This window comes from Anastrepha obliqua, chromosome 3, assembly GCF_027943255.1.
Source record: "Anastrepha obliqua isolate idAnaObli1 chromosome 3, idAnaObli1_1.0, whole genome shotgun sequence".
NCBI classification, from domain to species: domain Eukaryota; kingdom Metazoa; phylum Arthropoda; class Insecta; order Diptera; family Tephritidae; genus Anastrepha; species Anastrepha obliqua.
The window spans coordinates 144,604,653-144,618,774 of record NC_072894.1 but is presented as its reverse complement, the minus strand read 5'-3'; the positions used below and the strand labels follow the sequence as shown (position 1 = coordinate 144,618,774).

At 37.7% G+C, this 14,122-nt stretch overlaps 1 protein-coding gene across 5 annotated transcripts in view; it reads right to left on the bottom strand.

The window, feature by feature from the left end:
- Positions 1–243: 243 nt before the first annotated feature.
- LOC129243025 (adenylate cyclase type 2) overlaps positions 244–14,122 on the bottom strand; it is a 75,100-nt gene continuing 61,221 nt past the window's right edge. For 4 of the 5 annotated variants that reach the window (XM_054880056.1, XM_054880059.1, XM_054880058.1 and 1 more), the window contains 13 exons: positions 7,929–8,061; positions 6,630–7,239; positions 6,317–6,415; positions 5,724–5,842; positions 5,014–5,240; positions 4,715–4,922; positions 4,323–4,642; positions 4,087–4,249; positions 3,814–4,026; positions 1,832–1,936; positions 1,700–1,717; positions 769–1,011; positions 244–677 (listed from right to left, as the gene is read on the bottom strand). In XM_054880056.1, coding sequence (XP_054736031.1) covers positions 546–677; positions 769–1,011; positions 1,700–1,717; positions 1,832–1,936; positions 3,814–4,026; positions 4,087–4,249; positions 4,323–4,642; positions 4,715–4,922; positions 5,014–5,240; positions 5,724–5,842; positions 6,317–6,415; positions 6,630–7,239; positions 7,929–8,061 — 2,590 coding nt within the window. In that variant the 3' untranslated portion in view covers positions 244–545. The remainder of the gene's footprint in view (positions 678–768; positions 1,012–1,699; positions 1,718–1,831; positions 1,937–3,813; positions 4,027–4,086; positions 4,250–4,322; positions 4,643–4,714; positions 4,923–5,013; positions 5,241–5,723; positions 5,843–6,316; positions 6,416–6,629; positions 7,240–7,928; positions 8,062–14,122) is intronic. The other variant, XM_054880061.1, reaches the window with a different exon arrangement.

The following is a 14,122-nucleotide window of genomic DNA, read 5'->3' as shown; positions in this document are numbered from 1 at the left end:
ATTTTTTTATTGCCAATGGCTTACTTTAAATTAGATATTTGGGTGTACAATAAGGGTAGAGTTTATTTATATTATAAAAAGATTTTGTAACTTATTTGATAACAAGAATTTAAATATTTAAGCTATACCCATTAATAACACTTCAGCTTTCCGACTAAGAGAAATTCAAATTTCCTGTTTTTATTGTACTTATTTCAAATGACTAAAAACACAATTATGGTATTAAAGTAGAAAACTGTCGGTTTCGTTTGTATAAAAAAATTTTAAACAAGTGAGTTAAGCAGGAAATTAAAAAAGAAATCGATCTTCAAATTTTGCCATCAAATTGTATGCATTTAAAATTTTCTCTACTTTTATTTCATTTTATTCTCAGTATTGTATACTCTTTGTTCATCAAGTTATGTATGGGTGTAAATATTATATGCCACTAGGATTTTAATTAGTTACAAATACATTTCATAATAAATACGCTATAAGCAACTCTTATTGTTTCGCGCAATTTTTCTTATTGGTTAATATCCGCACCTGGGCATATTCTCGATATTTTACAGTTTTCCATCGAATTGTGTCTTTACAAAATAGGTGACTAGATTGCCTTTTCCTTTGACATAAGTTAGACCGCGGCATTCGCATTCGTAGCCGGCGGACATCAGTATTTTTGCTGTATTTTCTGTCGTCTATTTAAAATGGAAAAAATTAAAGAAGCCGAAAAATATGCGGTCATGTTTATATATACTTTTGCTAAAGTTGCGAAAATTTCAACTTTACCTGCAGCCTCCCCATTGCCCCGCATGAGTCCATACGTGACGCAACATTAACTGTATTGCTCCAGATGTCGTACTGAGGCTTTTGTGCTCCAATAACACCTGCAATCACCGGCCCATGGTTGAGTCCAATACGTAACCGGAACCGTTGAAACGATTCACGATTAATTGAATCCAGTATTGACATCAGAGCGATGGCAAACTCTACTAGTATGGTCACATTGTGCTCTTCAGTACGCTTCTCATCCTACGTAACCAGAGGTAGGCAGGTATTGACGGTAGCAGCAGCAAAGGAATTGGGCACGGAAGATGTCGTTAAGAACAAAGCAAATCAAAATAAGCAACCACCAAGTAATAGAATATGCCATCCAACACCATCAGCGAATTATATAAGCGAAAAGGAACAAAATGGCTTGGTAAGTTAGGTAGGAACTATTATGCTTACAGAGAAATAAAAAATATGTTGGTAAATATATGAGAATTATGAGAATATATTTTCTGCAGCTGACACGGTTAGCCCAAGCCAGAATTTAATGTTTAACGTTGTAAGTAGAGATCTACGGTTTCGGCTGCACAATTGTTTAGAAATTAGAGCCAGCCAGTGGCTATGTGAGTGCGCCAATGTTAAGCAAAAGGTGATTGATATGGTGGCTAAAGTAATGGTAATCAGCTTTACTTCTGATGACTGCAAGAACCCATCAAAAACTTGCTTCATACTCAGTCATTACAGAATGTTCCAGATACCACGCTATCTTTGGGTTTAAGCTACCTTTCTTCCTGCGCCTACTGGGCTTTTAAAATACAGTTACCTACTTTTTGTACCATTGAAAATGTCCATTAGTGAATTGCACCTTTTATCTCACATTCGCTTAATACCTCCTGGCACTTGCAGTTCAACGTTGAATACTACAAAGTAACTCCTACTTTAAACTTACCGCAAAATTACGCATCAGCTGCATTTAAGGCATAAAGAGCAAATTTGTAACGGTTAATAAGCCTTAAAGTATCTCACACATATTTGATTAGAAAACTAAATAATGGATTTTGAAATTAGTTATGTTTCTTACCATAGCGCCATCTTCTTTGCCTGGTCGTAGACCAGACGCGCACATGTAGGTGCTAGCAATAGTTTTGATTTTTTCGATGCCACTAAATTTTGGCTTCAAAAGCAACTGGAAAGAATAAGAGAATAGAAAAATAAACCAGTCTAACGGTTAGACGCGATAGAAGTGAAACCTTCCGTAAAACAAACTGAGAGAGAATGAGACAAAGGCAGCATTAGGAGCGGGATAATTATAGGTTCATTATAATATTGCTATAAAGTTCATATTTTATTCATCCTCAATGTTTTCAGTTTCAACAAATGATTATGATAGGCTTATGATAGCTAAAATATGATACAAATGCTTTGGTTTCGATGTTGTCAACATATCTTTGAAATACCGTGTCAATTGTTGTTTTTTTCTGTCGATATTCACGACACTTTTCTGCATTATTTTTCGGCATAATGCGGTAAACATTTAAAAATGAAAATATTTACGAATATAAAAATACGGACGCAATACAGCACACGCGGTTGCTATTATGAGCGTCGTAGCGCGTATATTACACAGACGTACTAACATACACACAAACATTCGTAGGACGCTTGGTTTGAATTTTTTATACATATGTATGTATGCTATACTATGGCCTAGCCTATGTACGTACATACATATTTGTGTTCTGAACTTCCAGCAAAACAATGCTTATTAATATACACATATGCATCTACATACAACCGCACACACAGGCCACTCACTTTATTCCTGTAAATGCGTATGTCGTCCAAAGCTAAAATTCTATGCCTAGCGACTACAAGAACAAAATGCATTAATAGGCGCAGGCGTAGCGGCCATCATCCTAGTTGCCATAGCGCTGAACAGTCGCGGCGGCGCCGAACAGTTTCAACTATTGTACTGTTCAACAAAAACTCATCATCAAAAAATTGATTTATAAATTCGAGCTCATAGTTCTAAGAGCAAGTACTTTCATTCATAAAACGAGCCGCCCATATGCTAATTTTCTCGACAATTCGAAAATAGTCAATATTGGAATATTTCGCGTAGAATTATTTGCGAATATTCAATTTTTGTCAAGTCGAGTGCCCGCGGCTCCGTAAATATGTTTGCATTCATATATGTATGTAAATATATGTTTCTAAATGCTGACAACCGCAGCTGCCTGTTCAAGGTTACTGTACATTAGGCCGGGTCGATTTGTGGGAAGGCAAAAAATCGCCCATTGCTCTGTGAAAATCATATTCTAGGGATCAGAATAAGACATTTTGCCGAAGGAACCATACCTCTAAAACGATTTCTGATGTCCCCAATATGGGTCGAACTTTTTAGTTTCTTTTCTATAACTCACATTCATTCATTTACATATGTTTTGACTAAATAAATTTCTTAAGAGAAAAAATAGATAATATTATAAATAAATAAAAATAAAGAAAAAACATAGCCATTTAGCTGATTTTTTCATGTTAAGGCCAAAAATGGTGATATTTTGAAATTAGGGGACATCAGAATTCGTTTTAGAGGTATGGTTTCTTCGGCAAAGTTTCTGATTTTGATCCCTAGAATACGATTTTCATAGAGCAATAAGCGATTTTTAAATCGACCCGCCCTACTGTACATGCAATGCTGTGCCTATGAATGCGCGCTGGATTTCTTGAGAAATTTTACCGTATGTTTTGCTGTGGCGAGGCACATATGTACATACACACAACATATATACATATATCCGCATATATACATACATATATAAATTCACAAATTTAAATTTGCTTATGCCATCCTTCTGTGTGCCTGGTAATGAAGCATTTTCTATGCATACATATATATACGTATATCTTTTTTCTTCTTCTTTTTGGTGTCGCTTTTTCGTTTCACATTTTCTCAAATCACTCCCAACGATTCTAAAGAAGTTTTCACTTCTAAAAGGAATAAGCCTTAAATTAATTTTCTTAATGTTTCGCTGCTACTGGCTCTGATGGCATAGTTATTACCTTATCAAAGTCGCAAATAATCTCATTTAACAATCGTAAACATTCAAGACCTTGCTTATTGACATCCGTTTCGTCGTAGAATTCTTTATAATTGGGTATCGAAGCAAACATCACAGCTACGCAAGAATAGCTCTCGTGATACAACTCAGTCGAACGCTCTTGGTGAAGAAAATGTGTGGCCACGTGAGCGGGTAAAATATTTTCTAGAAGAATCTAAAACTCACGTGTTATTATACTGATTTGCATCCAATTTAGCTTAAATGCCTGTCTTACCTTATTGATGCCACGCATTGTTTCCACTTCTTCCTGTTCCACTTTCAATTTCGCCTTCCACAAAAAGTCTGTGCGCGCCACATATTCGCCCTGACGGTCCAGTGTGTGCAGCACCGCAATCACCAGAAGCAATAAAAGGAATCCCTTCAATTCTATTGGCAAGCTAAAACAAACACACAAATAGGTGGCCTCGATGCGCCCATTAACGAATTTGTTTTAATATCTTTCCAACTTACGCATTAATTTGGCGCAGATTAAATACTATGTAGAGGTCACTAAAACTCAGCATGACAATTTGACAGACGAGGGCCACAACCATGGTAACCAGTTTAAGAATGAAGCCGGAGCGCAGAAATGCAGAAACTGCTGCCAGGCTAATGGCGCAGCAAAACATATAAATCGGCGCATTCTCTATCTGATTTGAGTTATATAAAGGAATCTGCAGATTCGTGTAAATGACATCTGCTAAATATGTGCCATTCGATATTGATGATGATGATGAGTCGGATAGATTACTTTCTAACTTCATCGGTTCAATATTGGTGACGAAATTTATCTACGAGGCAGAATGTTGGTTTGCTATTTATTCACCAAATACGAGCACTCCAGTTCGGAAGTTCACACTTACCACACTGAATATCGCACACGCCGATATTAGTATATTCACTATGATGAATATCGCAAGTCTAAGATATCGACTACTGGCCACCACTTGACCGGGGCCGTTGCGGTCTGTCGTTGACGAATTAATTTCAGGTACCTGCATGTTGCTAAGGTACAGAAACAGGGCGAGCGAAATGAAACTGGCAGCTAGTGAGCCTATCAATGCAATATTTCTGAAAATAAGGATATAGACTTTATATTTTCCATTCGGAAGGTACCGTAAATGTAAGGCATTGGTATTGTTGTTGCTGAAATGAAACTCACTTTTCAATAACTATCAGTTGAATGAGGGCAATTGAGAGGAAAAGCACGAACGCGCAAATCAAATCAAAGCGGAAATGCGTATCTGGTTGGGCGCGGTACATTGCCTCGCGCGGGGTGTTGCGGTACCACATAGTAAACGGCTTCAGCTCCGTAGGAGGTCCGAAGAAATTGAAATTGAAACATTTGCGCTCCGGTGGCAATAGATTGGATTCAATCATGGCAATGCTCTGTAAAACATACACAAAATCATGCAATAACGCAAAAATAAATCAAAAGGGTTTTTAAAAAGAGTAAAGCTGAATGTTGAGCTAAATTAATTTTAATGTTTTTTCTCAATTGTACGTAGTAGTGTAGTAGTTTGCTATTGTTCTAAGTCTTTCAAGGAAAGTCTATTCCATTTGCCAAACGCACATCTTGTTAGTAGACGCAAATACTGAACAGAAATGATACACGAATGGTATGTCATCTGGCCGTAAAGTGGGGGGTCGGATAGCAAAAGTTTGCCTGCATCTCTTGGTGCTTAAATTGATTCGAAATTTTACTTTAAATTGAATTATGCTGGTGAGTTAGCAATTTCGGATGGCAGTAAATTTGTTTTGTGTGCTTGCAAACACACACACGCCATACACACATAGTTACTCTCTCTACTTACTACTACTGAATTATGCTTGAATGTTGTGTATGATTTACCAATATGTTTACATACGTACCGCTAGTCCTATATTTTTGACTAGTTTCGATTCTGCGATGTTAGCAAAAGGTTTGTCCGCACCCCAGCATTCCACGTACTTGGTCATTTTGGAGGATGGACGATTGCGCGTAACATGTCCTGAAATTGGAAGAAGCAGCCGTCATAGACCTTCAAATATACACAGGTAATCATTCGATACATACAAATGCATGCGACAACAAGCTTTATTATTTACTATTTTAGTATCAGATTGCCTTAAAAAGTCAATATATATGCGGACAATATTATTAAACTATCGTTTTCTTTCGTGGTACTCAATGGCGCCCACATATTTTGATAGGTATTTGCTTGAGCTTCTTTTCCGGTGCAGTGTGCGTCTTGATATCGTCCTACAAATGGAAGCCCATACAATACAAAACTTCCCAACCGGGACTAATTGATCAGTCCCCATTAACAAGTCCAGTCGGCCTCAGCGACCGTCTTTTCGTCCGACTATTGGCTCACAAATGGTACTCGCACGTAGGTAACGCATTCGTTATTTTTTGTGTAATAAATGTACAGTTTGATATGAATTTCGTTATCTTTTCTACATTAATATTTTCTGTTACTTACCAACGTGGCTGCGGAAACTCTCACCGCTGTGGATGGACAGTTTCCGACTCTCTGAAAAGGCGCCCGAGGAACGCCTTCTGTCCGCGAAAGAGATAAGACCTACAAAAACCACATTAATACATTAGCATACCGTAAGTGAAGTTTTACATTTGTCAGAAGTTGCAAGAAATAGACACCTAGAAAATTTGAAATTCTTAATCTCGGTCGTATGGTGAAGCTTACAGAAAACAATGTACAAGATAAATAAGAGGAATTGAAGAGTTACACGGTGGTACTTTGGATTTGGGTCTCTCAGATCCTATTCAGGTCTTACCTTGCACCGAGAGTTTGCGTCGTATCTTTTCTGGTCCCTCAGCGACTACCAAATTGTTGCTCGTAGCTGCTGTTGTAGCCGTTGAATTAGTTAAAGCGGCGTGATTGGCATTGCAACCTGGTTCTGTCGTACCACCATTGCATGGATTCCCACTCATTAAATATGCATTTGGCAATGACAACGATGATTTAGCGCCTGTAGTTTGCGTTTCTTCCAAGGCCGTGTTCGAATCGGCACTGCCACGGTGCTTTTTCTGCCCTAGTGGATTGGACGATTGCTCTACCGTATCGTCTTCATCGTCTTCCGACAGTTCTTTAATAGACATAGATGTGGTTATCATTGGGTCTTGGCTGTTTGTGGATGATGGGGACAGTTTTCCACGCTCAAGTGGCAAAACCCCACAACTAATGCCGCTAATAGCTCCAGTAGAAAGTGTATCTTCTTGATTTGGTGACTTCTGCCCACTTGCCAATGCTAAATTTACGTTAGAGATGCTTGTAGGGGCGGGGTTGGGTAAAAGTCTTTCTGTGACATCGCAATCGTTAGGCTGCGCTTCTGCAGAAGAAGTGATCTCGATCACTTGTGGAACTCCATGTGGATAAGTAGTTTTCTATTAAACATAATCAAATTAAAAATTATAAATTGTATTTGTAAAATATTTAATTTTCTGTACAAATAAATTAAAAATAAAACAAATAAATAATAATAAAAATTGATTAATAGGAAATTTATATAAATACATTCTGCTTAATTTGCTCGGCAATGCCAAGCTCCCCATCACATGCGTGCTCCTCAGACTTGCCCCAAAATGGTCTCGATATTTCTACACCCTCCCCTAACCTAACTTAACTTATACATATGTATATCATTTGAGTATACATAGATAAAATATCACCATAAATACGTTTGTTTTAAATATTTCGACCCTAGCATCCCATATCGATCCATTTTTGGTTTTTTTCATAAGCTGTAATATGTATGTGCATACACAAACTCAGTTCATAATTACGATATTTCCCATCTAAAAAAAGTTGCATAAAGCGGAGGCGTATCTCAATCGAAACTGTACTTAAATAATTGAAGAGAGGTATTTTTCTAAATTCTATTGGCTAGAAGTTAGTTATGAGTACCACAGTCTTCGAATTAGTATTCTCACACGTGTACACTATAAAAACAATCTTTGAGAGAAAATCAAATTCAAATGTGTTTTCCCTGTAATAAATAAATAGCGATTTCAATATTCTCTAATATGTACATTTGTATTCGAAAACTAGAAGTACAATACTTTCTACTGCATACCTTTTGGGGCACAATTAGATATGTTTCGATTTTATGATCTGCCAAGTAACTGTCTCGACTGGCGCCATTTCCCTCTTCTACTTCGAATTTGTCTCCAAGGAACTGTAAAGTCTGTTTAGTGATGTGAACTCGCCTGGAACGAATAAATGGCAAAAACAGGAATCTTTAGTTTCCTCAATGGGAATATTTTAAGGCTAAGTACAATATTGTTATTTGGTTGCATTGTTTACAGGGTTGGCCATATTAAACTGACCCATGTGATTATTAAAAAAATATGGAAAAAGAAACATTTTTTTGTGTTTCATTGTGAAAAACATTTAATTTAGTTCAAGGAGATTCGTTTACATCACTTTTTGAATATGATATCGCGCAAGTGGTCGCCCTTAGCTCGTATAGCGCAATGTGCCCGTTTTTCGGCGTTTTCCATAGTTTTGGCCAGCGTCTCGGCCGATATGGCGGCTATTTCCCGTCGGATATTGGCCTTAAGTGCGCCTAGTGTCTTTGGCTTGTTGACGTAAACCTTAGATTTCAAATAGCCCCAAAGAAAAAAGTCCGGTGGCGTCAAATCCGGTGATCGTGGCGGCCAGTCAAAATCGCCGCTTTTTGATATCAAACGGCCAGGGAACAAAGTCTTCAATAAGTTGACGGTGGCTCGTGCTGTGTGTGGTGGTGCGCCATCTTGCTGAAACCAGAAGTGCTCCATACCATTTTCACGAACAATCGGCATCACAAAATCGGTTATCATGGCCCGATACCGCTCTTGATTGACGGTCAATGGTTGGTGTTGACCATTTTCAAAGAAGAACGGCCCAATGACCATATCAGCGCAAATGCCACACCAGACTGTAACTTTTTGGTCGTGGAGAGGTACCTCTTCAATAATTTGAGGGTTTTTAGTGGCGTAGAAACGGCAATTTTGCTTATTTACGGTTCCGTTCAAGGAGAAATGGGCCTCATCACTCATAATGATTTGATGCCAAAAATCCTCATCAGTTTGGGCCATTCGGACGACAAAATTGGCATATTCCAAGCGACGAGGCTTATCGGCCGGCAACAGTTGTTGATTGGAATATCCCCAAATCCAAACGAATGATACGTCGTAGAGTGGTCCGAGGGATGTCCAACTGAGCAGAACGACGATTACCTGACGTTCGCAGCGATGACTCGATACTGGCTCGTACGGCCGCGATATTTTCGTTAGATCGTCTTGGCCGCTTTTTATTTGGACGTCGGGTATTAGCCACAGTGCCGGAAGACAAAAATCTTTTGTGCATTTGCTTGATTGCGTTCTTTGACGGCGCACTTTTCACTTTATTTTTTTTTCTCCACGCACGTTGCGTTTTTACAATCGAGAAGGAATTTTGAATGTACAGCTGAACAATTTCAGCGCGTTCTATTGGGGTGTACTGTTTCATGGTATAAATCTCCTTCGACTGACGCTTCCAACGCGGTATGTCATTAGCTGATCTGAAATTACAGTTAAAAGTTATAGGGTTACTCAATGGGTCAGTTTAATATGGCCAACCCTGTACTTATGAGGCTTAATTCTAAATTTATACAGTTGCTAACAAAATGAGTGTATACCCCATTTACGAGAGAAAAGCATGCGACAATGGAAAACTTTAATAAGAATATTATTATTATAACTTGTATTATTACTATTAATTGGTGAAATATAATATAAAATATTATGGCACGCTAGATGCTGGGGCCTATAGGTATAAGTTAACACATGAAAACCTTCACCACCGTGACACGTGAAACCCTTTGCTGCAGAGCAGACGATAGCTTAGGAATTCTGCCAAAATGCAAGCGCGTGAACTGCTCGCGTCACCGTATTCCCACACCTCATGAATCCAAGTTTACCTGCGAATGCTACAAGCGCAACCTGAACCAAGAAGGCCAGCGCGAATGCTACAACAACAACGTTAGCGCAACCTGCACCAACAATGCCAGCGGAAACGTCCACAACAACAACGTCAGCGCGAGCTACACCAACAGCTACACCGTCCCCGAATTGTGCCAAGATTAGGGACATATAAGTAGGTGAAATTATTCTTAAGTCCTCAGTTGTAATTAGCTCTTTGATAAATCAACAGCGCATAGCGCTTAAAAAATAACTTAGTGTTTTCAATGAGCACATAGTGCTCAATAACCACAGTAATAGTTTGTTTCAATGAGCACATAGTGCTCCATACCAGCAAACCATATTTGGCGCCCAACGTTAAAACAAACCAGCCCAACGTTAGAACAAACCAGCCCAACGTTAAAACAAACCAGCCCAACGTTAAAACAAACCAGCCGAGGAACATGACGAACCACCTATGCATGTAAGTACACAGTGATCAAGAATAGAATTTTAGAGTTTTAAGAAACTATTGATATTGTGATATTGTAAAACAAAAAAGGGAAACAAATCAAAGTTCCCGGTCGCAGGATAATGTTACGAGAAAGACCGAAACGGATGAAATTCTTTAAAGTAGTAAAAGTAAATGGAAGGAAAAGGATTAAATTAATCCTGGAACGAGGAAAATTTATAAAAGAAATTAAAATCCACAAATTTGTAAACGAAAGGAAAGGAAAAAGAATTAAATACGAAATCAAAAATCGTGCTACCTTTTTAAAAGAAATTAAAATTTTGAAACAGTTAAATATCTTTCATTTTTGTAAGACAAAAACACAAAACAAAATATGTAATTCAAAGTTTGAAAGAATTTACAGAAAAAATGTTAAGAATGTAAACTTCTCTATTAGACCTTACAAGAGAAAAATTTTGAGAAAAGAATTTGATAATAATAATAAAAAAAAAAGAGAAGCAAACAGTAACGAATTTTGCACTAATTTTAAAGTAACTATTGATATTGTTGTATTTTGTACTCATCCACAAACATCAAAAATGAATGAAGAACAGTTACGGATTATAATACCAATGAGTGACATTATGTTTTCCTCGCAGCCCAAGGACATGCCTAGTGCCTTAGCATTGGCCCAAAAACTAGAGGCGAATCATGCCAGATATTCTTTTGCAAATTCTTTCTCCAGCAAAAATATAACTGCCCAGAATGGACAAAACGGCGGAAGAACAATTGCTCCGCACCATTCTCCTCACTATAGGCAGGTTAATCGACAGCCTTCACAGAGGGTAGTCCCTATGGATATCGATCCAACTCTCTCTCACTTTAGACAGAGCACAAATCATAACCCAAACTGGAGAGCCGAGCAGGACTCTCACAGAATTCGTCAGCCAGACTCTAACCAAAGGCCTATATCCAACAATAATCAACAGTTTCAGCTAAGAGAAGCAACCAAAAGGCAACGCGGGAGTGATAGGCAGCACGCTCCTAAAATGCAAAGGATAAATAACCTTAGTCAAGTTGACAATTTTATGATGACCATTGTGAATATGGTGAGCTTCAACCAGAAAGCGAGGTGACTTTTTTAGGACAAAGTCCCTCTCACCCTACATTAGCAGAACACTGGGAGGGAAAACATTAAAGTTTTTAATTGACACCGGTGCGTCGAAAAGTTATATTAAAAAAATGAATGGACTGAAAGGAGTTAAGAATGTCGCACACTCTTTCAAGGTCAAAGCCATCCATGGTTGCGATGAAATTAAACAAAAATGCACCATAAATATTTTTGGCAAAAATGCCTAATTTTTTATCCTTCCATCACTGCAGACGTTTGATGGGATTATCGGTTTTGATTTACTCAAAGAAATTAATTCCATACTTGATATAAAAAAAGGTATGCTCCTATACGGCAAGGAAAAGGAAAATTTACAATATTTTCACTGCCCTGACGTAAATAATGTTATAACACATAAGGGAAGAAATGAAAGGATTTTGGAGATTTTGGAGAAACACGCGGATGTGTTTGCCAATGCAAACGAAGCACTGCCATATAATACCAACATAATTGCTACAATAAGGACAGCGGATAACGAGCCGGTTTATTCAAAATCATATCCATATCCAATGGCAGCTTCGGAATTTGTAAATGAAGAAGTATTAAGCTTATTACGAGATGGCATTATAGCCCATCTCGATCGCCCTACAATAACCCCATATGGGTTGCCGATAAAAAAGGAGTAAATGAAGACGGTAAAAAGAAAAAGCGTATGGTAATTGACTTTCGGAAGTTAAATGCAAAAACAACTAGCGACAGGTACCCCATTCCTGATACTTCAGTAATTTTGACAAATATGGGAAAGTCTGAAATTTTCACTACTCTAGTTTTAAAATCAAGCTTTCATCAAATCATATTAGCAGAAAAGGATAGGGGAAAAACGGCATTTCCTGTAAACAATGGGAAGTATGAGTTTTGTAGACTTCCGTTTGGCTTGAAAAATGCCCCGGAATTTTTCAAATTTTCAGACGAAATCGGGAAATGCTGTCATGTCTACATCGACGATGTGATTATTTTCTCTAACAACGAGGAACAACACTATAAAGATATAGAAAGAATCCTAACAAGACTTTATGAAGCAAATATGCGGGTTTCAATGGAAAAATCTAAGGTTATGAGAAAGAAAGTTTAATTTTTAGGTTTTATTGTTTCGAAAGAAGGCATCAAAATGTCAAATAATAAATTATCAAACTTCTAGCACTCTTCGGGTTTGCGAACGTTTTTAGGATTATAAGGATACTATGGAAAATTTGTTAAAGATTATGCTTCTATAGTAAAACCCCTCACGAAGTATTTAAGAGGAGAAAATGGCCACATAGGGGCTAATCAATGAAAAAATGTAAAAATTAAATTGGACAACGATGCATTGTTATCTTTTGAGAAAGTAAAGAAGATTTTGTCCTCAGAGGATGTGCTTCTCTTGTATCCTGATCATAATCAACCTTTTGATGTGACAACAGATGCGTCAGCACATGCTATTAGAGCAGTGTTATCGCAGGGAGGTAGACCAATTACTATGATTTCGAGAACGTTATCATCTACCGAAGAGCATTATGCAACTAATGGAAGAGAACTTTTAGCAATTGTGTGGGCTGTTCAAAAACTTCGAAATTATTTGTATGGGGTAAGGCATTTGGATATTTTTACGGACCATCAGCCCCTAACCTTTGCTGTTTCAGATAAGAATCCAAATACAAAGCGTTGTAGAGCATTTGTTGAGGAATTTTCACCTAAGTTTTTTTACAAACCCGGCAAGGATAATCTTGTTGTCGATGCATTGTCCCGGCAGCACATAAATGCTGTAGAGCATTCCAAAGATTCTTCATCTGTCACGATGCATAGTGAAGAGTCTTTATCGGAGGTAATTCCAGCAGTCGAAGCCCCAGTGAACTCATTCCGGAACCAAATAATTCTAGAAAAAGGAAATACCTCACCAAAATTTACGAAAATTATTTTCAAATCAAGGATAAGACATCAAATTATATAATATTTAAAACATTGCGGGATATTTTGACGTTAGTCGGCGAATGCGTTAATCCTGACGTTGTAAACGCTATTCATTGCGATTTACCGACTTTAGGAAAAATTCAAAATGAAATTGCAAGGAAATTCCAGTAAAATTTCGCTATACTGCGAAAAGGGTAGATGACATTTTTAACGAGGACAACCAGAATGAAATTCTTATGATGGAGCACACTAGAGCCCACCGTTCTGTTCGAGAAAACTTAAAGCAAGTTTTAAATGATTACTATTTTCCAAAAATGCGCAAAAAGTTAAAAGAAATTACATTAAATTGCAGAATTTGTAAAGAGGCAAAGTACCAACGACATCCGGTTAATCCAGAAATGGGAAAGACTCCGGTACCCTCCCGCCATGGGGAAATGTTGCATATAGATATCTATTCCACTCAACATCATTTTTTAACCTGTGTAGACAAATTCTCAAAATTTGCCATTGTTATTCCATTGTCGACGTCAAACAGGCTTTACAACTTATCCTAAATTGTTTTGAAAATCCAAAAAATATTACATTCGATAATGAAAAATCTCTTAATTCCCAGACTGTACGGTCCCTTCTTAAGGACCATTTTGGTGCAGAAATTTTTACAACTCCGCCTTTCCATAGCGTAACCAATGGGCAAGTAGAAAGATTCCATAGCACTCTTACGGAAATTGCTAGATGCACTAAATTAGAACAGGCTATAAACGGCTCTGACGAACTAATCCTTCTTGCTACTTCGAAATATAATAGATCTATTCACTCGGTAACCGGATGGAAACCAATCG